This window comes from Anser anser (assembly GCF_964211835.1).
Source record: "Anser anser genome assembly, chromosome: 17".
NCBI classification, from domain to species: Eukaryota; Metazoa; Chordata; class Aves; order Anseriformes; family Anatidae; genus Anser; species Anser anser.
The window spans coordinates 74200-102188 of NC_139738.1; the positions used below are offsets into that span (position 1 = coordinate 74200).

The window sequence follows — 27989 nt, forward strand, 5'->3', positions numbered from 1 at the left end:
AAAGCTGCTGCAGTCATTTTCTTAATGACCATCAACAAAAACCTTCCTAGCAGGGAGGCTAAGTTAAATGTCTTGCAAGCAGAGATATGGAAATTTTCAGTGTAGATAATTAAACAGGTGCAGAAGCTCTCCCTTGGCTTTTCAGCTCTAGTGATCATACAATTCTCAAGACTTATTGTAACTTATGCAATCCATTGGCTGATGTTACGGTAATGGCATCTGAATAGTCTCTAGGGCTATCTTCCAATCTGAGGGAAAAGATAAATTAAGAAAGCTGCCTCATATCCAAAGGCAAAGCACTCGCCTCCACCCCACTCCCTGTAAAAAAGCACATATCCTATAGAGTACAAGATAACTCATTACTTATTAGTAGAAAATGAAATGTTTAACACTACTCTTTTCAAATAGTTCCCAACAGAGGTTTTGGGGTGTTTTTGTTTTTTTTTTTTAAATCATTATTTTATTGTTGCTTGGGGGGTGGAGCTATTGGTTGATTATTTTTACAGTCAGGCTATTTTTGTTTCTTGAAAAAATGGTTTTCTTCAAAGATTCAGCAAAAGTTCTGAAATCGTTAGGTTCTCTTTTTGAGATACAGCACAAGTTGAGTGAACTGCACACATGGTGAAACGTTTATAACTATCTTAATTACAAATATGAGACAATTCATTATGTACTTTTCTCTCTTCCTCCCTCTCCCCATGAGAGCATTAACTAGGTACTTTCTCCTTCCCTCTTTCCGTTTACCCTACCTCTGTACATGTCCTGTAAATACATTTATGATCACCCATAGATAATTGCCATCAAGGAACCTTTAATGATAATGACTTAATCAAAATTAGCCTTTAGGTACTGCTGAAGAGACTAAACTATGCCACAGCATAAAATCACGTTCCTGCCTAAACTCATGCATCTTCTAAACAGCAGCTCGCAGATTTAGAATATTTGAAGTGTCTGGATTCCAAAAGGTAAACATCACATTGCAGCTCACAGTTCAACAGTGACCTCCCAGTCATTTCTGTAAAACACAAAACATATGACAAATGAAGAGAATAAGCAAGTAAGCAATGCTGCCTTCCCCCCCCCCCCCTTTTTTTTTTCTCTCCGTGGATTTGGTGCAACTTCCAAGGAACTCTGCAGAATGGTGACATACTTTTTTTTCCCTGGACACCACCAGTATCACTAAAAGCCCCAAATTAACATACATTGATGTTGAATTATCAATATAATAGAAAATGTAATATATACTCTATTATGCAATGCGTCTGGGCATAGCGATAGTTTTATAACTATTTATGTGTATTTCATACTCTTGTTTACAGAGGGAAGGAGTGACAAACATTACCATCAAAGAGTCATACAATATCCCAAGTTGGGATGGACTCACAAGGATCGAGTCCAACTCCTGGCTCCTCACAGGACCGCCCAAAAACAATCAAGCCGTGTTTATGAGTTCATTGTCTAAATGCTTCTTGAACTCCAGCAGGCATGGTGACAGTGCCCGACCACCCTCTCAGTGGAGAATCTTTTCCTAATATCCATTGGTAAAATACATTGATATATACATAGACATATACACTGAGAAATACATTGTTTTAATAAATTCTGTTTTTTTTTTTAAATTGTTGTTTGCAACACACAATGATCTGCAAATCCAGCTACCTAGAAAAGGAAAGTGCTCGTGATCCATTCAGTGCAACAATGCTGTCTACAAAACTTAAAAGGAGAAAGCACTTTGAGAACTAATTATCACATTGTGGGAATAAAACAATCATTTTTGACTTTAAAAGTTTGGTAAGATAAGGAGGAGAAAATAAGGTTACACAGCAGACCAAGAAAAGAAAAATTCCACAAAGCCAACTAGTCAGATTGTAAGAAATCAGACACTCAGAAGTGCCAGATGTACTGCTTATACACCAGTTCCAGTTTTATTCCAAACATTCTTGGTCCAGATGCCCCATTATAAAGGAAACAACATCTCACAGATATTCCTGCAGATGTGACACCGGGTCAGGAAATGTAAGCCCAAATAAGGAAAATAAAGATGAACAGTCATCAACCTGATATTCATTTGTCTCTGAATGCTTGACTTCATAACTTCCGTAGCGTTCCTCCATTTAAGTAAATACTGATTAGCATGAAACTTGCCTCTCATGTTAAAAAAAAAAAAAATACCAGGGTACTGATGTTAAAAGTGAGAGGTTCTTACGAGTTGTGCATTATGCTTTCAAGCACTAGAGTATAGTAAGTCACAACAGCTAAATATTACAGAAGTTATTTCTTCTTGGCATCACACATCAAGCATAAAGAAACAAACAAACAAAAAAACACTGAGGTGAACAGTCCAGAACAACTCCTTTAAAAAAGAGAGAGCCTCCAGAGAAACTGCTTCTTCTGGACCCAGTAGACAAGAACAAAAAGAGCGTCTAAAGGGATGCCATGCATGGCATTCCCGATACCAAAATGCCCATCAGCCATGGTAAATCTTGGCTCGCTATTAGAATATGAAGGCAGACTGATAGGAATCCTAGAAATGGTTCTAACTTTTTTTTTTTTCATCTTTGCTCTTCACTTAAAGTACTCCTGAGCTTAACTGGAACTTGTATAAGGTTTCAGGCATTTACTTCCAAAACCAGAATAATTGAGAATTCTCACAGGTAATGAAACCCCACTAGTCCAACTCTACTAAGTCTTACTAGTTTCAATGAGATATAAAGGATGTGGCTCTAGCTGACAAATCACTAATCCCTAAAATGTCACATGGTACAACTGCATGAAAAACAAGGATGATGTGCTACAGGCTTTCACACATGATTTTTTTTTTTTATATTCTCAAACCTAATTTTGAGTGTAAGCTTCTACCCAAGGCAACTTGATGCAAAAAAAACCTTCTCCCCAAAGCCGTTTTGCAGACAACTACCCATCTCCCTGCTAAGTCATCCCAAGCTCTTATAGTCCCAGTTAAAAGTCTAATGTAGAAAGAAATATGTACATATCGGGAACCATCAGTGTGGACCAGAGTCAGAACCTAGAGAGCAGGGCTTGAGAGCCAGGCCCCTGCAGTTTCAGCCCCCAGCAACTTCTTGGAGCTGTTCTGCTGACAGGAGCTCTGTACACCTAGGAGCCCAGAGACAGCCCTTAGAAGAGTACTTGCGCTACCAAAGCAAGACCAGTCACTCTCAACCTTTCCAAAGTTTTGAAAAGTACCTTCCAGGGCCAGGCCTACCATGGGCAGAGGCTGGGACCCACGGGTTGGCCCCACTGCTCCTTGAGGCCCCAGCAGGAGTTTCCACAGCCCTCAGCAACCAAGGGCCAGGCCACTCTGCCTGGCAGTGAGAAGGAACCTTCTGCTCACAAGTCTGGTAAAGCACTGCGGTCACAACACTCCCATGGCAGGGGAGCCCCATAGCTTGCTGACACCCAAAAGATCAGGGTCCCCCTGCCTGGGCAATGGAATTCTGTGTTCCCTGCCTCAGGCCAGGCAGCACTGTTCCCCCCAGGAATCATGCCGCTGCAGGGTGGCTGGAGGGGAAGGCCCCAGGCTGCCACCTAGGGTTCCTGCCGCTGTAGCCATGGACCCTGGGGACATAGATGGGCCTCTGCCACCTCAGGGGAAGGTGGAGTGGTGCCCTCTCACGGGCAGGGGAAAGCTTAGCAAAGATGGTGCATATCTTTCTGTGGTTTCCCATGCCCACTGCCAGCACAGTCACCCACGTCCCACCACCGTCCACTACCATCCTGGGGGTGCAAAGGGCCACCATACCATGACGAGGAAGGACAAGGGTGATGCAATGAGGCAGAAAAGGCTGTGGCAGCTTCGCTCATTTATTGGTCCTGTGCACATGGCAGGAGTGGGCGCTGCTCCTCGGTAGGTGGCAGCTCCTCAGCGGGTGGTATCGGCTCATAGGTGACGCAAAGGGAGGAGAAGAGGCAGCCCAGGAAGGACACCAGGCTGGCGAAGTACATGGCACCGCTGGCACTGCCCACAGCTGCCGTTAGTGGCCCCATGGCCAGGGCCACCAGGATCTGTGCCAAGAAGTACTGGCAGCTCAGCAGGGAGATGTCGACACCCATCCCACGCCGCATGCCCTCTGCCTTCAAGCCTGTGAACTACAGGGGACACAGTGTGAGGGAGTACTACCAGGAGCCCTGTCCCCCACCCTGCCCAGGGCTCACCTCACAGCTCTGGTAGTAGTCGCAAAGTAGGGAGTAGGGCAGCGTGCAGAGAGTGGCGAAGAGGACACCATAGGTAGCGCACAGTGACAGCACCACATAGATGTTTCTGGACAGCGTGGACAGCCCTGTACCCAACCCAAAGGCCAAGTACGCAATGAAGTACAGTGTCCGTGTGCTGAACCGCTCCTCTAGCTTTTCCAGCGCAGCTGCAAGACAACAGCATGGCATTTTCAATGAACCATGACTGTCCCCTGCCATGCACTAGGCTTGAGGAGTATACCTCCAAGCCCCACGGCCTAGCCGTCTGGTTGCCACAGCAGCAACCGTTACAGCTTTGCTTAACTGGTGGCTTGCATGCAAGCACCAAGATCCCCTTCCAAATCCTCCCACTGCCACAATGCAGCCTTGACACCCTACCTGTGCAGAGGGCATGACAGAGCTGCAGCCTGGCAGTTCCCTCTGTCTCAAGGGGGCAAGTGGGAATTGTTCTATGGGGGTGAACACACAGTGCTGGGCTGCTGCATGTCTGATTGCTGCTGTGCCCAAAGGACGCCTATGGTGGCTGCAGGTATTTCTGGACTCAACATGCGTTCAAAATGCAGATTTTGAAAGAAACAATGTTCCAACAGAAATGTGTTTTCACCATACTGCTTACCTCCTCTGTTGTCAGAGTAGGCTATGCTAACTAGCAGAGATAATACGGTGTTAACACTCTGTTTCAGCACTTCCTGCCATGTGGTAGGCTATGTGCAACATAAATGCCAGACTACTTGTTGCAGAAACACCACTTAAGGAGCAGGTGTATCTTTCTGACAGCAGTGGGTGGGATGGCTGTACACTTAGTACCTGAATAGAAAGCAGCACTGAATGCATAGATGCACATTCCCCAGCAGCCCATGGTGACCCCAGCGTTGTACTTCTGATACTCATCTGAGTTGTGAGGTGCTTTTGGATTCCCTTGAAACACTACTTCTCCCATGAAGTCAGTATAGAAGAGCAACATCCCCTCAAATGAAAGCCATCCTGAAAGAAGCCAGAAATAACCCATTAGGATTACAGATTATCCGTTTCCTCTGGTAAGCCATGAATACTACTAGCTACATTGCAAAACCTGTCTTCAGTTGTGATTCTTAATGTATTACATACATAATGTTCAGCCACATTTATGAGGGACTGCTGTTCCCTGCGCGTTATGCTGTTTGTAAAAGTTGTTCATGATTTTAATGATCAAGATTTATCCTTTGAATTCACACATGGAATCTGACAGGCTGACTGCAGGTCACAGAATACTGGTTTAGCAAGAGAGCAAAATTCATTACAGCAGTCTGAACTGCCTTGCTGAATTTCACAGAGTAGTTCATCATATGTTAGTTTCAGGGTGCCATTGTCCTCCTGCACTTAGCTACACTAGTCTTACAGGCACACCTGTAGCGTTGCATTCTGTGCCCCCTCACAGCCTTTTCTGTTGCCCCTATGTATATGGTATCAAAGGGAGGAAAGCAAATGCTGGTCTCAGATGTAAGCGGAGAAATACATCTATTCTTGTTGCATTCTGCTCAGTAACTGCAGTTTCAAAGCATTAGAAAGCACATTGATGCAGTTTCAAGTTCTTGCTTCAATGGTGTTTCTCGTCCTAGTGTAAACATTAAATTTAACAGACATGCTGACGTAAACCAATATTATTCTCTGTGTAGGGATGTAGGTTTCACGATTCTGGGTTTTGTTGTTGTTGTTTCATTTTTCTCAGCATTCTAAGAAACTAAATACCAGGAAGTACCTTATTGGTGAGTATATACGGAACAAATTATATCCTTTTTAGATAGCAGCTAGTGCTGCAAGAGATAAAATATTTTAAAAGATTCACGCAAGGTAGACCGCTTCGTGGTGAAAACAAGAAAGAACTTTTTCATTACCTAGGAAGTGGTTGATGCAGAGGTTACGAAGAGCCTTGGGCATGTGGCAGATGGTTGAACAAAGAAGTCTGATGGACAGCGGTTGCTCAGAGGTCTCACTCGATCCATTCAGCTCACTCTCATATTTAACACCATCCAGCAGGATATTGGCAACCTGCACCATAAGAACTCCCAGGTCAATAAACAGGTTAAAAAAAATCTAAACGACCTTTGAGCAAATCTACGCTATATTACATATCTGTCTGATCACCTGAAAGTTAAACTCTGCTGCTCAGCTGTTGATTTGGAGATTAAGAACAGTGCTAAGGATGTCCTTAAGTTCAGCCTTAGAACAAGCGATAAGTAGCGGCTCTGTGTTGCAGCTGTCGGTGTACTTGAAACTGTTCTAGAGCATTTGGCAACCACAGTCAGATGCTAGCACACGAAAAGCATAAATTCTATTGCACTTAATACAAGCTGTACCTGCAGCTGGTCCCTGAAGTTTTAGAGACAGGTCCCTGAAGTTTTAGAGACAGTGATGAAAAAAGAGCCTGGTTTTAACTGAAACACATTATTATCGCTCACTTGATGCTTCATTTCTACTTGCACAGTATATAAAATCCTGACCTTAGCAAAGTCTGCTCTCACAAACTGGGAGAAAGTACAGCGACTGGAAAAAACAAAACAAAACAAAAAAAAACACATACACAGAGGACAGTTTACCTCATCTTGGATCATAAAAAAAATGGGTCAGCACACAGAGGTCTCAGACATTCCAAGTTATCACCAACAGCGGGAGGTGAGGTCAGAGTCTTATCCCTGGGTAAAGAAAACCTCACTTCCCTGATGAAACCAGATGCAATGACTGCCATAACGAGAAGCTCATGGGAGAATCCTATCCCTGGCCCTATCTTGCAGGTTTTTCTGTGGAAAGGGAAGATACAGGCTCAATAAAAATGTGTTCTTTTCTGCTCTCATGTGGTAGCTTCCTGGGTGGTGAACTAGGGCTAAAAATACCAACCTAAATTTCATATGGGGCCTGAAGGGAGGGGAATGCTCCCATTTCTGCCCTCTTTACGAAAGCAGATGACAGACTGCCAGTCAATCATAATTCATGTCCTACCCATGACTTTTACAATAAAGTCATAGCTGGTATTCTGTTCCTACGGTGACTTTTATCAGTAAACTGTTGTGAGCAGTCTTTAGTGATCCAATTGCGCACTAAACATTTAAAATCATAAAGAGAGAATAAATTAATACTCAGGTTTACATGGTCATATAATTGATTTTCTGGCCTCACCTGTTGGCTGAAAGTTACATTTCTTCTTCTGCTATTTTCTGGACAACGTCCCGTTACAATATCTGGAATGGCCAAGGTCTGAGGTCTTTTCAGGATACCTGATGACCGTGGCTTTATTGCATCCAGGGAGCCCACTGTTAGTGCCTCGCTGTCAGGCCCCATAGTTATGCTGCTCTCCCCTTGCTCCAGATTTCCATTTTCTTCTTGGTAACGGCCATCTGGTACCTGAGGAAAGCTGACACTGACGGGATGTCTGGGCAAGCTAGCTGGAAGTGCTAAGTAACTATTGTGCCCACCTGTAAAACAGTCTATAAGCACATTGTCAATATTTGAAGTCCCAAATGACGATGAAAATTCATTAATTCCTGTCAAGGAACTGTCTCTGCTGACAAAACTGCCATATTTGGGTGTGAGTGGGCTGAGAGGGGAAACAGGACTTGTAAAACTTGCATATAAGTGAGCCGAGTTATGAGAAGCAAAGTTTTCATTTACAGCCTCCTCAAAGAAGAGAGGTGGAGAAGGAGGGAGAGGAAGACTTGGACTCTTCATCACCTTTTTCTTCCCGCTGAGGGACCCTAGGGGTCTTTCTGGAATACTAAGTAGAGTCAGCATAGTAGTGATGGTCAGTATAATTGAGGTGAAGACATAGATGACACGCAGTTGCCCTCCCACAGCTTTTCCAAAACTGGTTTTATCCCAATGTATTCCTCCAACAACATAACCAAAGCCACCTCCAAGACCTGGTGGAAAAACAGAGTCGAGATTATCTTTCCTAGACAACCTTCAAAGTCAGAAACAGCGCAGCACCATTTATCTAACAATTCATGAGTAGAATCCAATGTGTTATCTCTGTTTTACTACTTAATCCCCTTTCAACTCACATGCAGCAATAAACAATTATCTGCACCACACGGACATACAGTTAGAAGAACTCAGATCTACCTGCGTCCAAGACTGACCAAATCACTTGAGACATGGAGCAAGCTCATTACTCAGCGACATGTCAACAGTGTACAAAAGCTGCCTCTATACTACTACCGATAAACAGGGAATTTCTGGGGCACCAGATGCCACGCTCACGCCATTCATGTGGTAAAAGCCTTATGACACTATCTTTCCTTTCTTACAAAACGTTAGAGAGCACAAAAAAAAGTCCCCTGTTGGAGAGGAAAACTAGACTAGAGCACTACAGCAACTGAAAATGACAGCAATAACACAGCAAAGTGAATGATATGTGCTTTCTTCTCCGATATGGCAACTAAAAAAAACATTTCCCACACCTGTGAAAAGTTGAATCTCCTTCCTAAAGTGATAATTTTCTTTCTGTAGGGTTGTAAAAGGCACAAGGGATCTTAAGACAAACAGTGCAGGACTGTGTCTTATTTGACTTCTGTCAGCTATGAAAGCCTTTTGAAGTAAAAGTTCTCTTTCAACGTTATTTATTGCTATCTCTCCAGGCATTCGGTTACGCTTATACAGGAAGAGACCAACGATTTACACCGCCTTCTCACAGCAGAGCTTTTTTACCCAGGGTTCATATCACCCAGGAAGTACAAAGAAAGCATACCTGCTAACAAAGCATGGATGTTGAGGCCCCTGTCTTGATCCATTGGGCCACATACATCCATCATGTAGGCATGACTAGGATTGTCTGCCGAATCTGCACTGAAGTCCATGAGGACGACACCACAGACTGTAAGGATGATCCCCCATTTGTGGTTATTCACAGTGTCAGACAAGGCGTTCCCAATATCTCTGCCATTCAGCATAAGTGAGAGCCCAAGCAACGCACCTGGGAATAAGAACAAATCAGAATCAATCAATCAAACACCGGTAAACAAGAGAAACTGTATCTGTCCATGCTCTCTGAAAGCATTATACTACCTGCACAGCCTTGGGGCATGCACTGTTTTTCCTGTTCATATCATCACAGATTTGGCTATGTGTATGGCTTATAGGATATACGTAATCCTGTTACACTGTTCAAGCTTACAGATGCCTGGATTTGTGGCTGGACAAAGAAAAACATTCCTGTCCCTCAAAACATCATCTCTCTTGTTAACTATGAGAAGAAGATGCTTTTAGGTGTGAAAGTCCAGCTGCCAGAGCATCACCTCAGTGCCACTCACTACCTTCTTCAGACGTACAATACCCCCACACCTGAAAGGTTCAGCCTAATGCTATAGGGATGCCTACATTTAGGGATGCTACAGGAGATGTGCAATGCTTCTACTTTACAAATGTTATTCCCATCATTTCTAAAAGACGTACCTACTGCTAAGACCAGAATGAATGGCCTTCTCCTCCCGAATCTTGATGTGCATCTGTCACTCCAGGCCCCCAGCAAAGGCTGTAGCAAGAACCCTAAAAAAGGTGATCACCAATAAGCAGATTTTTTCTACTACCCTGTTTCACAGGGGGGTTAAAATGGGCAGTTTAGAAGACAGTCAAAGGCAGGACACCGTGACACAGCAATATCCCCAGTCAGTACTAGTCACCCAAATGTACACAGTTTAGTGCCTGACATTTCCTACGTTGGAGACTGAATAGTGTAATGCACCATTGCTCATTCAGGACTGCTATGACAATGCAACTCACTCTGCGTCAGTAGTACAAGGGAGTCTGACATCAGATGAAAAGTAAGAGTAGAACAATTAAGTTCCTTATCAGCTATTTCATTTACTCCCGTCTCATATTGGAGATCCCCTACTAAATTAGGTTGGTAGGATAGCAGCAAGTAAATACGCAAGTTGGAAAGGTGCCTGTCTGTGAGCACAAACCTACTTCTGAGGCACATTCTAGAAACACAAGGACAGGCAGAATAATTTCCAAGCAGTCATAACCTATCACAGGGTTCCTCCTGCAGTAATGAATATAATCCCAGCCTTGTCTCCGTGCTCAGGCAAGTAATCTAATGCCAATAACAGCAGTAGTCAAGTCTTTCATCATTGGAATATTTTGTTTGTTTCAGAAAATTCAACAGGAGAAGGCGACCCCACTCTGCGTTTTTCACACATCCATGGGAACTGTTTCTGTATACATCTTTTCACAGGGGTGTAAATGGATGCAGTGATCCTCTTTTGCCATTTTTGTTTTGTTTTTAAATATAAGAACTTAGTATAGTAACCAAAGCTTACTCTTGTGCAGGATGTGAGACACTGAGAAGCCATTAAAAGAACAGACCTTTTGATCACGCCAGGCCCATTTCAGGCAACACACAGCAGTAATTATTCTCCATTCAGTTGTCTAAAATTATATCTTCTTAACCATGACATCACATGGAATATACTTGTGAACAGCTGAGGCAGAGAAAACAAAATCATTTATACCCCTGCGGAGTAAAAAAAAAAAAACAAGAAGAACGAAACAGCAGAAAGAAAAATTACCTAGTATAGGGCTGATGAACCACACCATTCCATACAGTTGGTCTGGCAGACCCATCTGAAGCAGCACAGGTGTAACATAGGCTGTTTCCATGGCATAGCTGAACTCAAGCCCAAAGAGAATGCACCCATTAAATAGGAGTTCTAGGAAAGACCTCTGAGGCTGTAGATCCCCAAAGTCAATCAGACCAATAGGACACGGAGTATTTGGCGGAGGCGGCGGCGAAGGGCGAATGTATTTTCGCCTTTTTGGATGTCTCTTGAAGTTGTTGGCCCGGTGACTTATATGCTGTGTGACTGATCCAGAATAGCCTGGAACTTGCGACCTCCAGATTTCCTGAGAAGCCACACTTGGCAAGAGTGCAGCATCGCTGACAGGAGTTGTTGCAGATGGTGGAATCATCACGAGTAGGCAACTGGAAGAAAAATAGCTCAGAATAAAATGGTTGAGTAAGGAAAACCTTTTTGAATTTCATTTACTGAAGTTCAAACCATTTCTGAACATTTCACATAATGAGTGCAACCTTCATACTAGTTACAATTTTCAGGTAGACCTGGAATCCACGTGGGCTTGAATTTCTGACAAATGATGCAAAGAGATAAATGCTGCTCTCTCACCTCCAGTTTAGCACGCTCTTCTTACTGACCAGGCAGGATGTGGCACCTCATAGTCACAGCGCAGCGCTTGACTGGGACAGGTCAGAGCCCTTGTCTGTTCACAGCGAACAAAGTTTAATTTCCTCACTGCCATTAGGGAGAGCTTAGTTGTTCCTTCCGCATTATTCATTTAATTATTTATTTTGAAGTCTAGAGCAAGCAGCTTCAGCCTATTGCCTCCTTCAGAAAGCCAAGTCACACATTACCAGTGTTTCTTTCCTTTTTATTTTGAGAAAAATTATTAGATCAGACAGGAGGAAAACAAGAGCACACAGTGGGGATGGCAAACTCAAAGGAAACACAGCAGACAGAAGACAAACTGCAATGACGGCCACAAGCACCAGCAAGGTTCTTGGTTAACAAAATCAGCAGAGACAGCAGTTACGCCCCTCAGGTGGCACAAATAAGTTCAGGAAGCACACGTTGAACTCAGGGAAGAGAGCTAGGTAAGAGCAGCTGCACTCTGACAAGTCCCAGACAGTAAATAATCTCTAGGGGAGAACGAAGAACGAGTACAGGCCAGAGCAGCAGCCAAGCTGTTCTTTGAAAAAAAAAAAAAGATTCAAGGAACATTGCTTCATCCCCTCTGTCCCCAGTGTTTCCAACCTGTGGACCCTGCATGCTTCACTAGCTACCTTTCCTTTTTCTTACTGGCTTACTTCATCAAAGCTGTTTCTGGCATTTTTCAACAATTTCAATGGCTCACTTCTCTAGCTCACAGGTAAGCCTATCACCAGAACCAACTTCTATACAGAGTTTCCAAATTCACTCGGTTCCTCTGATATCACACTTGGCAACCTCCTATTTTAAATTTTCTTTCTATTAACTGACAATAGCTTATTGCTAATGTCTTCTATCTAGCTAAGTACAAAGTATCTTATCTGTGGGATGCAGGACATTTGTTAAAAAATTCACAACAAAGAAAAGCACTCTACCCAAAGGAGGTCATTCCCATTGCAGAGAAGACGATGAGTCTGCATAGCAGCTTTGGAGTAGCCAGGTTTGTTCTTCTGAAAGCCTTATACCTCTAGTAGATCTGCAGTTCCATGGCACAGCATTTTGCCCTCAGACTGTTTGTATACTAACTTTTGCATGTAAAATATGTCTTTTCTGTGTAGAGACACTATCAATAATGAAGGTGGGTCATTTTTACCTAAATTAATCACGCTCAAAATTGTTTGCCTTCATATTTGAGAGTCATTTCAGTCCATCTCTGCGACATGAGGCACATGCATTTTATGAGTATGTCTCCCCACAAATGAAACACCAGAGCTCCCATCATGGCTGCCCTAGGCATTACCTACCTACATCTGGGATTAAAACTGAAATATTTTAAACAGCAGTCAGACACGTCGCATTTTTCAGGCGTTCCCAAAACAGAAATGGGTTTACATTTATCTGCAACTCCCTCAAAATAAATTAGGATGAATCATGACCTCACTACAAGTCTACAACAAAGCAAAGCTGCAGATTAACTGCAGATCCAGACCCCTACTGCAACATAAAAGTACTATTCAGTTCTGATTCGACTATCACTGCTACCTACACTGAGGCCAAGGCTTAACCCAAAGCTCTTACCCAAAGACAAAGGTTTTGTTTCTTCATATTTACATTCCTGAATTCTCAGCCTCTGATCCTCTGTTTCTCGTAGGTTCTATTTCAACAAGACTACACTGTAGTGCCCAAAGAATGTGGTTTTGAAGTTCAGACTGCACAAGCTAAGCAGTTGGATAAGGTCTCCTGACAACAAATATGCTCGGAACCAAACGTTGCTGCCATTTTTCAATGCAGGAACTTAAGTTTCAAATCATTTCCAGGGAATAAGATAGATACACCACAAACCATGGTCAGAACAGCTACTCCTCTCACAGACTAATAGCATTCCAGTACTAAACAGCCTCCTCAGATCTTGTCTGGATGACTCACGTACAGCAGTAGGTTAAACAGCAAAAATAAGTTCCAAAATAGCATCATAGGGTAGATGCTGACAGATCTGCTAAATTAATGAACCGCATGTGACTTCTTGCTTCTCGTCACCAGAAATGGAAACAGCTTATACGTAAAGTCTGGCTTTCTGCTTTCTTGCCCACAGACCAAAGACTACTGCACACAGATGGCTATACACCACCACATACCTCTTAATGAAAACCCTCACGGGTGCACACTAGGTAAGCAAAACAAATCTCTTTCTTATCCGTTTACAATTCCCCCAGGGTAAAAAGTCCCAGCTCTCTTGCTACTTTGGCTGTACAGAACTCCCACAAAGCCCTCATTTTCTGCTACCTTCTCCAGATCACCGGTCTTTCTTCCCATAGCCCTTTTTTTAAGCAACATTATTCTTTGCTGAATGTCCCCCAAACAGTATCAAAAGCAACAATCATTAAACCCACATTTACCATCATGCTGATGCAACAGTTGGTAGGATGCCCTATGCAGCATGGTGGGAGGCTGCCTTACACAATAATTCCCAGCTCCGTACAGGCATCCAGAGACAGACACTGCACAACGCAACCTCAAACACCTCACAGAAGACCGCTGTTAGGTTAAATTGTCTATATATGGGGGACTGGAATGGAGAAGAAAGGGTGGGATACAGAAGAGATCTACCAAAGTACTGCTAACTTTGTACCACGTGTTTCCTCAAAACTGCTCCTCTTCATACCAAGATGAATAACATGCAAGAGATAATAACAATAATTGTAACTACACGCCATGACAACTGCTATCTCACAAGGCACCCACACCAAGCTGCATTTTGCTACGAAAGCTCATTATACGCAAAATATCCCGAATAGACTAGCAGAAGGAGAAGAAGCATATAGAAAGACTTCATGATGATGCCCACATGGGCGTTCACCTTAATACTATTCTGACAAATTACTGAAACCTTCCTTTGACCTACATTTTTCATAAGCGGAGAGTACTTTCAAGAGTACCTTTATGAGCCTTCAGGGTGAAGTGACTCCCTCGTGATGAGAGTTTGTTAAAAATTACAAGAAAGACACTAAAGCAAAGACACAGTGAAAAACCAACCAGAACCCAACAATGGTTGCGCTAATGACCTTTTCACAGCGACAATACAATACAGCTGTGCTAGCACTCTCCTTCACCACTCATATATCTTGTCATTTGCACCGAGGACAAAGTGAGTTGATCTTTCTATATTTATTTACGGTTTTCATCTCATACTGGATCCTTCTTTATCTTCCTGCTCTGCACTGTACGTTAGATCGTTATTTGTACTGCAGAGGGATTATATCACAATTTATAAGCAGCAATATCTTAGCAATTATTGGAAGAACCCCTCTTCGTGGCTCAAAAACACGTGGTGCTCTGTGACTGTGACTCTTTGGAATGAAAGACTATTATTGACAGCGTTTTACTGGTAAAACAGAAAGCCAGTGTAAAGCTGTGAGCCAAGCCTATATTCCTCATCATCCATTTTACCTAACATTTGAGCCCTTCACCAAAGGCTGGTTTTAGGCCTGTTCTGAGGTGAATCTATCTGGTAATCACAACAGCTTCACAGCAGGAAACTTCTGCGTGGAAAACAATTACATAGCTGTTAGCTCCAGTCTGCTATTAATAGTTACTTCTGAGTTTTGACATTTGTTATATAACAACCGTGCATCTTAATCAGCAGGGTCTTGGAGATGCTTGGCTCTGCCGCCTGCTACCCATGCAGCCAAACGTTTGTACGTGCATCCCGTCTGTCACGGGCAGGGGCCCGTCACTCCTACCGAGCCCCTCTATGCTGAAAATCGTTGTTTGCTACTTTAGCAAAGCCTGGTAGGGATTTTTCTCGGGCGGGCACCGACGGCTCCAAAAGCACCACAAACGCGAGCGTGGCGGGGAAAGGCCGACATGGGCCCCGCACGTCGGCTGACGTCTCACACGCGCTTATTTTAGCCCAAAATCGCTCTGCGGGATCGCCGCGGGGCGGGGCGGGGCGGCGGGCCCCTCACCGCGCAGGGCGGGAGGCGCGCTCGGAGCCGCCAGCGCGCAATGACCTCCGCGCCCCACGGCACCAGCACCGGCGGCCGCCCGCTCCCCCGCCCCGCCGCGGTCGCGCTGCCTCACCTCCGGCGGCGGCGGGCCCTGCCCCGCACTGCGGCTCCACCCCGCCCCCGGGACGCCGGCCCCCACCCGCATCCGGGCCGCAGCCCCGCCCTGTGGCGGCGGAAGCGGCCCCTCCCGCGCCGCGCCCCGCGGGGGCGGTCCCTGCCCGCGGCCCGAGCGGGCCCTGGGGAGGGGCGCGGGGCTTCCCATTTCGTATAGAGCCCTGTGAGAAAGAGTGAGAGCTGAGGATAATCTTGCAGTGCTCAAGGAACGGTGCAAAGGGTTGTTGAATTTTCTTATCACCACGGATTCCCGGTTGCATAATCTGTATTGTTCAATTTTTCTAAAGGCAACCTAGGCATTATGATGGTCAAGTGTTGGTCAATATCATTGTTCTTGAACGTTTATGAAGTCCAACAAAAGTTAAAGGCCCTGTTTACAAGACTAAGGACTATTCATTCACAGCACAACTAAAGGTTTGGGGCAGAAGAGGGGGTTGTACCTGGTCTAAATGAAAGTGGAACCAGGACCCTTATCCTATCCTCACAAATGTTCTTTCTTGAAACCTCACCATCAACAGGCACACCAAAACTTTTACTGCTTTCTAAGACAATGCCCTGTGCAAGCACATTGTTCACAAAATAATCCTAAAACGCTTGCCCCTACAATTCTGCAAAACTAGGTGCAAGCCAGCAAGGAACTGGTCAAGCGCTGGCACTGTTGCTCTGAAGTACTTGCTGTATTTCACCTTTTCACCTCCACCCATGTCAAAATACTCATGCAGATAGACTACAGACAGATGAGAGATGCCAGTGCAACGTCACATACATCTTTAGATAAACGTATCCTTCTGTTCTTTTGCTGCCATGCCTGACCACTACAGGCTTCTATCAAAGATGATACAGGTTCCTCTTTTGACACAGTCTATTCCCTAGTCCTTCTGGCAGGTTTGAGGCAGATTCGGTATTGAAATGTCCCTCATCTGTCTGTGCTGAGCTTTTCCTTTCAGCTCCCCAACCACAGCACTTCTGCAGCCTGCATCAAACCAGCCTTGCCACACACCACTTCTCAGCACTGATGTTAGATGGTTGTCACCACATCAAAATACTGTCTTCTCCTGTCACAAGGTCTCATCCACAAAACAGCAGCCACTGCTCCACTTGCAGTCTATTGAGAGAGCAAACTGATTTTAAAAGCCGAATTCTTAAGTGATTGAAAGTATTGCTGTGGCCATGGAAGAAACCAGTAACATTCTTGTACAAAACAACCTGCTGATGGCATCCCTTTTATTCATATTTCCAATGCCACAGCCACTGGAAAGATCCTTCATGCTTCTGAGCAGCATAAGCAAAAATTAGGATTTGCTAGGCAAAGGATGAAGGGCAAGGGCTGGAAGGGCAGGAACAGGGGAAGGTCCAGCCAGGTACCACAACTGGTAAGAGAACATGAATAGGCAGGTCTGCCAAACGGATCAGACAGGTAGGGCAAGAGACGGCTGTTGCCAGGAAGAGACAGTCAGCAGTAGTTGGAGTAGCACCAGCCACCGCTCACCCAGCTTCTAGTGCTCAGGGACAACGACAAAAAGCGTTGTGGGACTTTAAGGAAGAAATTCTTTACTTTGAAGGTGGTGAGGCACTGGAACAGGTCGCCCACAGAAGTTGTGGATGCCCCATCCCTGGGAGTGTTCAGGACCAGGTTGGATGGGGCTTTGAGCAACCTGGTGTCCCTGCCCATGGCGGGGGGGGTGGAATTAGATATTTAAGGTCCCTTCCAACCCAAACCATTCTATGATACTATGGCTGTCAGACCACCCACAATCATTTGCTGCCTTTTTTGCTGAAGGCTCAGAGGCAGCCATCCCTTCAGTGATGTAAAGGTACCACTTGCTTTGGTCTAGTTTAACCCAAAAGCATTGAAGGAAGCAAGTTTTGGTGATGAATATGTACTGCTATGAATCCAAGATGTTTCCTCGTACCTTCTCTGGGTGCAAGATGGTTTGCATTCATTAAACCTTTGTGTTTGGCCTTTCTATGAAAGAACTTCTGACAGTGTATTCATCTCTGCTCATTTACAGCTTCATGCTAGGTTCACTGTTTCACTTGCCAACAGCCATTATTTGCCTCTCTCAGTTCAGGACTACTCCTGTTTCTTGGAAGCCTCTGCTGGTATCCTTACAGCCCTTTTCTCTGAGATGAACATTAGCTCCAATCAAGCGAAACTCCATCAAAAAATGGGGTTTCAGTTCTGTGATGCCAGGTATTCCTTTTTCATTTTTTTCTTCTTAAAATTCTTTTAAAAGCATGCTTCAGTTAGGTTCAGTGGCTCCACAGTATCAGTCAGCCAGCCACCTGGTAACAGCAGTTTCTTTTTCAAGCATAACTAGACTATTTCTTTTGGACATACTAAGTCTGTACCACAGAAACACGCTGTGAAAGGTACTTGGTGGTTGGGGGCTACAGATTTAGGACATCCCAAGGCCAGAAGAATCCTGGAGCATAGATGAATCAACACTCAGTGAGTGACCCAGAGAGGCAGAGGCCTTGTGAATCACAATGTTTTTGTCTGCAAAGAGTTCCATATATGCCCTCCACAAATGATTCTCCACCTTCTTCAGAACAGCAGACATGATGTTATAGAGGCAAGGAAGTCAAAAAAACCTGTACTGTTGAGATCATACATTAATCCCTGTTCCTTCAGAAAGGCCAAGAACACAGACGCATTGCATTTCTGTGGGTGACCATGGGCATGGCTGCCAAGAGCTCCTTAGAGTAAGCTTGCAGTAGCAGTACAACTTGGTTGCCACTGACATGAGGTCTCAGAAGAGCTGTCTTACCAATACTGTAGATCGTAGAACACCCCCAGAAGCTATATCCCCTTCTGAAGAGATGGGTAAAAAAAAGGCTCTCAAAGAGAATGAGATGAAAAAATGAAATGAAATTAAAAAAAAAATAGCAGAAATAATTTCATTTAAAAGGCAGAAAAGCTCTTTAGTTTGGACAACTTTAATTTGCCTCCTCCTGAGTTCCAGGACAAAGGGGGGGGGGTGGCAGGGCAGCGGGTGAGGAAAATCCAGAGCAGCATAGGTTACAGTAGAATAACTGTCAAGCCTGTCGCAAGTCAGTTTGCACAATTTCTGAGTCAGTGATGCTGTCACATACTGGACAGCTTTCCTTTCCATAGCACGGAGAAGCACGTAAGTTTCCCTGTGCCCAGAATGAAACGCTGCATATTTCTTACTCCGTAGGAAGAATGAACAGTCTAGCTTAATGTCATTTTTGACTACCACAACCAAGGAGTAATACAGAGAAAAATGAATGTCCTTCTTTTCCTATTCCACATTGAAGGTATATTGCCTATGATGTTGAACACAGTGCAAATACAAAGTATGATAGGAAAAAAAAGAAGCAAGTTCAGACAAGGTAAGGTTCAGACAAGGTAAGGCGCATTTCAATAGTGCATTCTTAATGCTTACATGGTAAGAGGAGCTTACCACAAAGTGTACCACCTAAGCTTCTTTTACATGTCAACTGAGTGGGTTACAAGGAAGCTGGTGGGAGGCTAATACGAGACCATAAGGAAATCTCATACATGCCAGTTTGCACAGTACCTGCATATCTGGCTCTTAGCATGTTGTCATATGACCTTAATAGCTTGGATAAATCCATTCCTGAATGTGGATTCACCAGAATCCTACACTGGCTACGTTGCTGGATGAAATTAAATGTGTAAAAGGGGACTTCATTTTTTACTTAAAAGAAAGAAGAAAATAACAAATAATAAATAAAAAACCACACACACCAGAACACCATGAGCAATGAAAAAGTATTTTACTGCAGAATAAAAGTCGTAACAGCACTGACCTATCTGTGTTAAAAATGAGCTTTCAATCCTTTGAGGAAAAAAATATCAACATAGCAAACAACTACACAAGAACATTAATTTTTAAATAAATAAGCATGCATTTTCTGACAAATGCCATTAGAGCCCTTTGAAAGTCTGTACTAGCAGGGATATAACAAAGTACAAAAGGAGTTTGCATCCCATCTCATCCTTTCCTGGAACAGAGAAAGTCCTCCCCTGTTGTTTTTTGGTGCAAGGTAAGCCCATGATCCCAAAAACAATCCCTTAATAAACAACTTCAAGATGCTCCCCAACAAGCGTGCCAGGCAACTACAATGCACAGCACTGAACACAAAGCAGAAATACTCCCATTACTAACAAAGCATGGCATAGTCTTGGACCACAGTCCAGATATTGTTGTAAAAAAAATATATATATATTTTAACAAGCCAAGTCTTTAATAAAGAACAAATTTGGTTTCAGGAAAACTGGGATACTGTCATGGTATAAACATAATATCAGTAATCTGTCAGCCCAGACTAGAGTTGCTATACGAAACTAAAACAAGATTACACTGTCACCTCAAACCTTAGAGCATAGTTACTCAGAAAAATTTCACTAATGCCGTGCTTATTGAAACCATTCTAATGTAGTCCAGTGAGTGTCCACTAGTTGGTTTTTTTCTCTCCCCCCACCACTGATATACACTTGATTTGACACTCGCTTCAGTTCAGACATTCAATTTCCACAACAGTGGCTTAGTGGTTTGCTTTGTTTTCTGCAGTGACTGTCCAATAATTATTTTTATTTGCTTATGTAGGACAAACCAGTACTATCCTCAAAATAATGAGGGCATTTGCATGGCTCCTGCCCTATCCAGAGAGGAACACTCAATAGCTGGTCTGTTTCTGACAATGAATACAAAACAGTACAGAGAATGAGCCACTAGAGGGCACTTACAGAATTTAGAAAATTGAAAACGAATGTGATATCGGAAGGTTGCAGTCCCACAAAAAGTCTGAAGAGTCCAAGTGACGGGCTCTGTATTTATTTCCTAACCAGTTCCTGTGACCAATACTTTAAGATATGGATCAACGGAACCAGTTTTCTTTACCAACCTCTATTGTACCAGCAACTGAATGAAAGAAGTCTGAGAAAAACTCTTATGAATCAACGCACATGCAAGACTATATCGACTAGACACTTCTGGACAGACAAATGCTGAACAAAAAAGTGTTCACTGCAAGCAGCTTTACAGCATGCAATATTGGTGGTCTACATTGCTGGGTGCAGCTTTGGGGAAAGAGGCACAGGAACATGCAAAGCACTGTGGCAAACTCACTGGAATATTTAATTTCACTATGACACCTCAAGTGCCCTATGCATTTCACAAGAAACAGACATCATTACGCCCCAAAAACCTTGCAAGCTTTTTCTCTTTTTCCCCTCTCTCTCTCCCTCTGAAGGGGACAAGCCACAAAAGTAGCAAGCAGTATGGCAGGAAAGCAGGAGTTAGAATCCTGGATGCATGAGCTTGTGGTCACCCAGAGCAGGCACAGGATATATAAGAACTAAACTCAACTTTCATCTCAAGATGTAGCATAAACAGAGATCGCTGTCTTCCCTGTTAAGTTACCTGAACAGCTTGATTCCTTGCTTCTCATACGATTCCTGTGAGCTCCCAGCCATCACATCCTGTCATTAGCAAGATCAAAGCTTTCTTGGCTACCAGGTGTCTTATTTCTGCAATTCAGTACACTTCTAATCTTCTACTGAGGAAGGAAAGCAGAATTAAAGCAGAATTCACATCATTACTGAGTTCTGGAAAACCTCAAATCACCGCTTTTGTGAAAGCCAAGTGCAGGGCAGCACAAGGGCGGACTGGGCCACTGTTGTATTGAGGGCTGAAGGGAAGCAGTGATCAGGTGAAGCACCATACAGAGGGCAGACCTACAGCACCTGGTTCCAGGCAAGTATAGTCAACAGTGACCCACGCAGACCTGCCTTGCCAGCATTGGCCTCAGTAGGTCAGTAGGAAAGGCACGGTACCGCGTGGCAAGGGGTACCAAAGAGATGCTGCACCAGGCTGCATTCTCTAGCAGCTGTGCTGGCAGGGGCTCGAGGCTGGCTAAGCGGTGCATAGGCAGATGAGGGGTATTACACGCTCACGAAAGAAAATCAGTGGGACACTGCGCTGTACACGAAGGGCACTGCAGGAAGATGGCAAGTGCACCTGCCTTTTACTAAGCATTTATTAAAATTTAGGTTTATAAATTGGCTGTGTACCTTCTCTAAATTGACTTTGGGAGCCTATGGGAAGTACTGTTCCACTTCCCTGTGTTTACCACAGGGGAAATGAGAAACCACCAGGTCCCTGGGGCTAATTACTTTCTTCAAAACTCAGCATTGCTCTGAGTTTCTGACTCAGTGCAGTGTTCAATTTTCTGCTGAGATTGTATCTATATCGCATTACAAGATGAGTTGCAATAGCACTTGATGTTAATTGCAGTGCACAGACTGCTCCCTTCTGTCCTTTATTCCAGCTATCAAGAAAAACCAGAAAGTCTGCTTCTACTGTTTTTAATTTAGCCTCTTCCATCCATACAGACTGCCTGTCAGACAGGAGAGGTAGGGGGTGTCATCCCCATTCTGCCTGAAAGTGTCTACCAACAAGACAGAGACTACAAAATGTCTACATGCCATCCGAAATGATCAGTTACACTGTAGAGACAGACAGATGCTGGGGTGTAGTATGGCCACTTGGTGTAAACAGATACATACAGGCACATAATATTCCTGGATGATCCTGGAGCTGATCTAACCATCCCCCTTGCATCTCTCTTCTCATACACCAAGGCAGAGAAAAAGGCAAAGATGAAATAACAGAAAAAAGGGCACCCCTATGCCACTCTCAGAGTCTCGCTGTCTCTTTCGAGGCCTGTCTGTCTTATGCACCAGAGAAATCCTCAAAGCAACAGAGTACAGACATGTACAGGCTCCCACAGAACACAGAAACAAGCAGGAGTTGTGCATCCTGACTTGACAAGTGTTTATAGTCAGCAAATTCTCCTGTGGGAACTAAAATTGCGTTCATTTGCTGGGTGATGAGTACAATTTACCTTTCCCTGGTAAAAGGTAATTTTAGGCATAGTCAAAGGGATAAAGCTTTTTAGTATCTCACCCTTACTTCCTTCCCATCTGAAGAACCCATCTCTGACAGCTGTGTTCCAGCACACTATCATGGGATACAACCATTCCTGAGATACAAAACATTGCCTAGTCTACTGTTTCCTACTCTCCTTCCATTATGAGCAATTGTGATCTGTCATTTCAAGTGTTAACAAGCATTGCTAACTATCAGGCATCACTTGCTCTGTATTATATTTGCACAGGGTAACAATAATGCCTTGTATAGTGCTCCACACTTTCAAGACAGCATATGAATTACAATTGAACAAAACTGAATAATCAGTACACTGGAAAGCAACGTTCACAGAACAGCACTGGAGGTCTTGGAAGATCTTCTGAACACCTTCCTACTAAAAGGAAGACAGCCTTACTAGATAGCGGGCCTGTGTCCCATTTCCAGAAGAGGCTGTTAGTGGACACATGGGTAAAGAACAACAAAACAGATTGCTGCTATTCACTAGCTTGCTTTTTGCTACTTACTAGGTATTTACTTTGGTATTAAATTTGTTTGGTTTGTTCAGATCAGTGGAAGTATCTAATTTGTGCTCATTTCTCACTCAAAAAATGGTTAAAGGCCCATTCCCTGTTTGGCAGATTCTTCTCATCCCTAAAAACGTTGTCTATTCTCCCCCACCAGCAGTAAAGAAACTCCTCTGACCAGAGTGCAGCCAGCAACATGACATTTGCAGCCTGGTACTGCTCTGGGGTTAGCCTGCATTTTCTTAGGAAAAAAGGGAAAGGAACAGAACATTATGTCCAATAAACATTTGCTAAAGCTCTTGAGCAAGATAAATGGAACAGGTAGCAAACAGTAATCCAGATTAACTACCAGAAAAGGCAAACAAACAGTATGCAAAGGTTTCCTGTACGTCGCTTGGATGACATTTCTATGCTGAATCTGATACACTGATATATTAATTGATCTCTCCAACAAGAGCCATGACCTTTGGATACAAAATACGAAATTGGGCCTCAAAGTAATCTAATTATTCAACTGCCTGGTAGAATAAAAACAGGCTTGCTGATACTGTGACTTCTCTCTTTTTTGTTGTCGTTTCCTCCCATGAGGAATAAGTGATTTTTGAAGGCACACAGTTACTGAGTTTCTCAGTAATATTATCTGCTCTTTCGGTGTATGACTAGCATGGCATGCCACGCATTCATGGCTTTAATTTTATATAAAAGCTTAGGTACACCTTCTTGGGCAGACTTATGTCTCAAAATCAAACATGTTGGAATCAGTAAATGAAAAATTGGTTCCACTAATCCGAGGCTCAGCCCCACAGAAATGTTTCCCCAGGAAGGGATCTGATCACAGCCCTGGGAAATCTTAACCAATAGGGAGTATTTTCCCTTCTCGGCCTGGTACAGATGAAGGCGACACTGGAGACAGAGTCTAGCTCTGGGGTCCACTTCTGAAGGATAACAATGAAAAATCTGGAGGAAAGAACAACAAAAATTATATGTGAGTTGCAAAACATTTTGCAATAATCTAATCAAAGAATTCCTGAATAAGACAAAAAGCAAGGGCTTCTCAATCAGCTGGTTCAACCATGAAAATTAAAGCTAAACAAATTCAAATTACAAGTAAAATGCATGTTTTTAAGAGTGAGAAGGGAACAACAATCACAAACTACCAAAGGAAGTAGTGGATATTCATGCCTTTGTGGCGTACATGCATTAGTCAAACACAAATCACTGGAGGGAAACATGGATGGAAGATGTTTTTGCCGTATGAGATTTCAGCCCACAAGGCTAATGGTCCTTTGCAGCCAGAAAGGTTAAGAGCTTTGCACTTATTTAATCAATCTCTTATTAAAAACAGTAAAGACATAGCTAGTTCACATCCACTCTACACTAAGCTAATTTACCAATCTCTTGTCAAGTCAAAAAATCTCTTTTTGGGGGGGGGGGCGCGTCTTGCGATCAGGGAGAAGGACAATATTACTGCAAACATTTCTTCAAAGAGCCATTCTCATGGCTCTCCTTTTCACACCTTCCAAGATGCTGGACAACCTTCCCCTTCCTGAGCCCAAGTGACAAATACTTCCAGTCCTCACACACACTTTCTTTTTTAAATAAATAAAAATCCAAGTATACTGGGATAATAAAATGTGAGATCTTTTTGGCCTAAAGAGTAACGGACATCCTAAGACATTGGAATACAGGCCCATTTAAATTTCAAGTACCAAATCAATGTCTTCACCATGGGATACAGAGATCAGACTTCATAGCCAAAGAACAGCCATAAAGGATAGAGGTGAAATTTGATATTTGAGATTTCACAGTATCACAGTATCACAGATTTCTAGGTTGGAAGAGACCTCAAGATCATCGAGTCCAACCTCCGACCTAACACTAAGTACTCCACTAAACCATATCCCTAAGCTCTACATCTAAACGTCTTTTAAAGACCTCCAGGGATGGTGACTCCACCACCTCCCTGGGCAGCCCGTTCCAATGCTTAATAACCCTTCCGGTAAAGAAGTACTTCCTAACATCCAACCTAAAACTCCCCTGTCGCAACTTTCGCCCATTCCCCTCGTCCTGTCACCAGGCACGTGGGAGAACAGACCAACCCCCACCTCTTTACAGCCTCCTTTCAGGTAACTGTAGAGAGCGATGAGGTCGCCCCTGAGCCTCCTCTTCTCCAGGCTGAACAAGCCCAGCTCCCTCAGCCGCTCCTCGTAAGACTTGTTCTCCAGACCCCTCACAAGTATATACTTGCCTTTGCAATTCTGCATGAACCCACCAGCACTTAGACACTGCCTAGCTTCGTGCACTCCTTCATGGATACTTAAGAGGCGAAATGCACCTCTCACTGGTAGAATTTTTTCATGTGTTAGCTCAGCATCAGCTAAAAGCCCTGACAGAAGATTTCTAAGAAAGGGTCAGTTTCTTAGAAGGAAGACAGTTATATTACGTGGACTGCCCACATTCAAAGCTGATCATCAGAAACCTCTATTGTAACCTTCTTCTACGGTCAGTCAACTGAAGTCATGATCTCCATGTCAGCTAACGTATATGTTAGAACAGCTGTTTACCTCTGTTTTGCACAGAGCATGCACCTATGTAGCAACGTAACTATTACGTAACAGTAAGTCAAACTAAAACAAGTCAGATTGCTTAATCCATCAAATGTGTTGACAAGATTTTTACTTCTATCACCTGATAATATAATTGCTCAATTAGCTCCACCTGAATGCCTTGGCTGTGGTAGAGGAATGTTCCCTTGCAGGTCATGGTAAATCTGAAGATAGGAGGCAAGTAAACAATACAAAGGTAAACAATTTCTCTACAGCAAACCAGATACATCCTCCAGTTGTATTTTCTTTACTGATCTGCTCCTTGCTCTACTGTTTTAGTACAGAACAGGCACACAACAAGTAAAACCATAAGAGCGGTCAAAAACAGTAACAGAGGAGGCCCCCCCAGTGCAATCTAATCCCAAAACTTTCGTAGCAGATTCAAACCTTACATGGATATTTATTTTTGTATTTCCGGCATTCCACAACACTCTAGTTTAGGTAATCTCCCTATTGACAGGGCTTTTGAAACATCTGCTGCATCACTGCGCATTATACTATCTTTTTCCTTCAGCCAAGAGGCAAGTGGAAAAGATGCCAATAAAAGTGGTGCTTGTTGATCATCCTGGAGCATAGTGGATCTTATATTATGGATCTGCACATCTCTCATGCATCAACAGACCATAGCACAGAGAGTTTGGTTGCTATAAACATGGACTGTACAACTTGCTGGGCTTTATAACTAATCCTTTAGACTTGATGAGAAAGTAATGGCTTCTGCTGCAGAAACAACTTCACCACGTACCATAACCATGTAGATCATGAGAAACTAATTGTATCATAGCAGTCAAAGCAAGCATGGTTACCAGAGAAATCTGTGTTTGTAATAGATCGACTACTATGCAGGAAGGGCCTGGCTCCAAATGAATTCATGCGACATGATTCTTTTCTAAATAGTTCTTGTTCTGCACTCTACAACAGAGTCCCTACTTCTGCCTACCAGTAATTTAACACCACTAATCCAATCCGTGACCATAAAATCTGACTTGTTCACCATTTTCCTCTGGATCAATACTGACCCTTGTCCTCTTTCCCTCACACCATGAAGGTGGCTTAAAGCATTTGTTTGGATAGTGGCTTTCCCAGACTCCTACTTCTGCACCACACTGATCTCATGCTATACAGCAAGAAAGACTGTCAGAGTTCGGACAAAATAATCATCATTCACCATGCTGGTTTTGGGGCCTATTTTTAAACAATATTAGTAAATACACTTTCTCCTTTTGTTTTTCAGGCATTTTTCCTTTGGAGGTAAATCATTAATGTATGCTGGGCTGTGAAAAATGACCCTGATCTGCACATCCTTTATCTGTGTATTATCTGGGTCTAATTTATTCCCTTCCCTAGTGATTTCACAGCCTCTCCCACATCTGTAACACCAGGTTTACTAACAATCCTCACTGGAGACAGGAAATAATTTTTCATACAGGATCATTCATGAAACCAGCATGAGCAAAGATCAAGAAAATATGCTGCAATAAGTGGGAATTCTTCAGGGTATAGAACCTTAAAGAAAATCAAGGGGTCAAGAGGTGAGTAAAGATCATTATTGCAGCAAACAGCATATACCTTAATCATGCACTCTGTCATCTAGTAGGTTGCAGTGGAATACAAAATGAAGCAACAGCAGTTGAGTTCGTAACACTCTCCCTCCAGTGTCCATGTCAAAACCAAGTTCTCCTGTACGGATAACAATTGTGTTGTGTTATTTAGTCAATCAACAAGCAAAAAGAACATAATATTCTGCTATAAATTAAAATAAGCTTCAGAGACAAGCTTCAATTATGCTACAGCTGATCGAATGACTTGAGGACCATCTCCATGCTGTTTCAGAAGTACTCCAAATAAATTAAGTTTATATTGAGGTGAAACAATAAGAGACGTGGCTCTGTTTACGTTATAGCTATGTCCTGCTTAGTCTTGGGATGAATTACATTTGAGGTGTGCAATTACCTTCCTGAAAATCCACGTAAACCATGACATGTTCTGCCCAAATTCTGAGATAACATACCTTTATTAAAGTAGCAATGTTTCAAGAAATGGGTTAACTTTCTTTAGTACATTGAACACAAAAGCCCCACATTTAAGTTGTGAACTCAGAGGTTATAAATAAACTAGGAATTTTCTCATGGCATGAGAGAGATAAGAGACATTTTCCAGCAGAGCCAGAGCTCACATGAAGAAAAATCTAAAGGCACGAAAATAAAATCACTGAAAGTAGGCTGAAGCCTAATTTGGCCAAAAGGAACACAAATCTGATCTTGTGGAACCATCCGCCTCACAATATCTCTAGGGAATCTGCTCTCTCTCTGGTCTGGTACCTGCTCCAGGACACATCCTGCCTTGTGACCAGTGATCCCAAGATTCCCCCCCACCCCACCCCAGACTGGAAAAAGCTGAGGCTGCTGAC

The 27989-nt window shown here is 43.3% G+C and overlaps 1 protein-coding gene across 30 annotated transcripts in view; it reads right to left on the reverse strand.

Moving 5' to 3' along the window:
- Positions 1-397: 397 nt before the first annotated feature.
- The window catches only part of SLC45A1 (solute carrier family 45 member 1), a 71034-nt gene continuing 43442 nt past the window's right edge, over positions 398-27989 (reverse strand). For 9 of the 30 annotated variants that reach the window (XM_083802717.1, XM_083802739.1, XM_083802738.1 and 6 more), the window contains 10 exons: positions 27149-27259; positions 20941-23930; positions 10752-11164; positions 9637-9729; positions 8933-9157; positions 7366-8105; positions 6087-6240; positions 5020-5196; positions 4174-4379; positions 3807-4107 (listed from right to left, as the gene is read on the reverse strand). In XM_083802717.1, coding sequence (XP_083658843.1) covers positions 3823-4107; positions 4174-4379; positions 5020-5196; positions 6087-6240; positions 7366-8105; positions 8933-9157; positions 9637-9729; positions 10752-11164; positions 20941-20993 — 2346 coding nt within the window. In that variant the 5' untranslated portion in view covers positions 20994-23930; positions 27149-27259 and the 3' untranslated portion in view covers positions 3807-3822. Of the gene's footprint in view, positions 1016-3806; positions 4108-4173; positions 4380-4828; positions 5197-6086; positions 6241-7365; positions 8106-8932; positions 9158-9636; positions 9730-10548; positions 10606-10751; positions 11165-11366; positions 15437-15485; positions 15604-20940; positions 23931-25661; positions 25744-27148; positions 27260-27989 lie in introns of those variants that run through there. The other 21 variants (XM_083802726.1, XM_083802724.1, XM_083802722.1 and 18 more) reach the window with 13 other exon arrangements.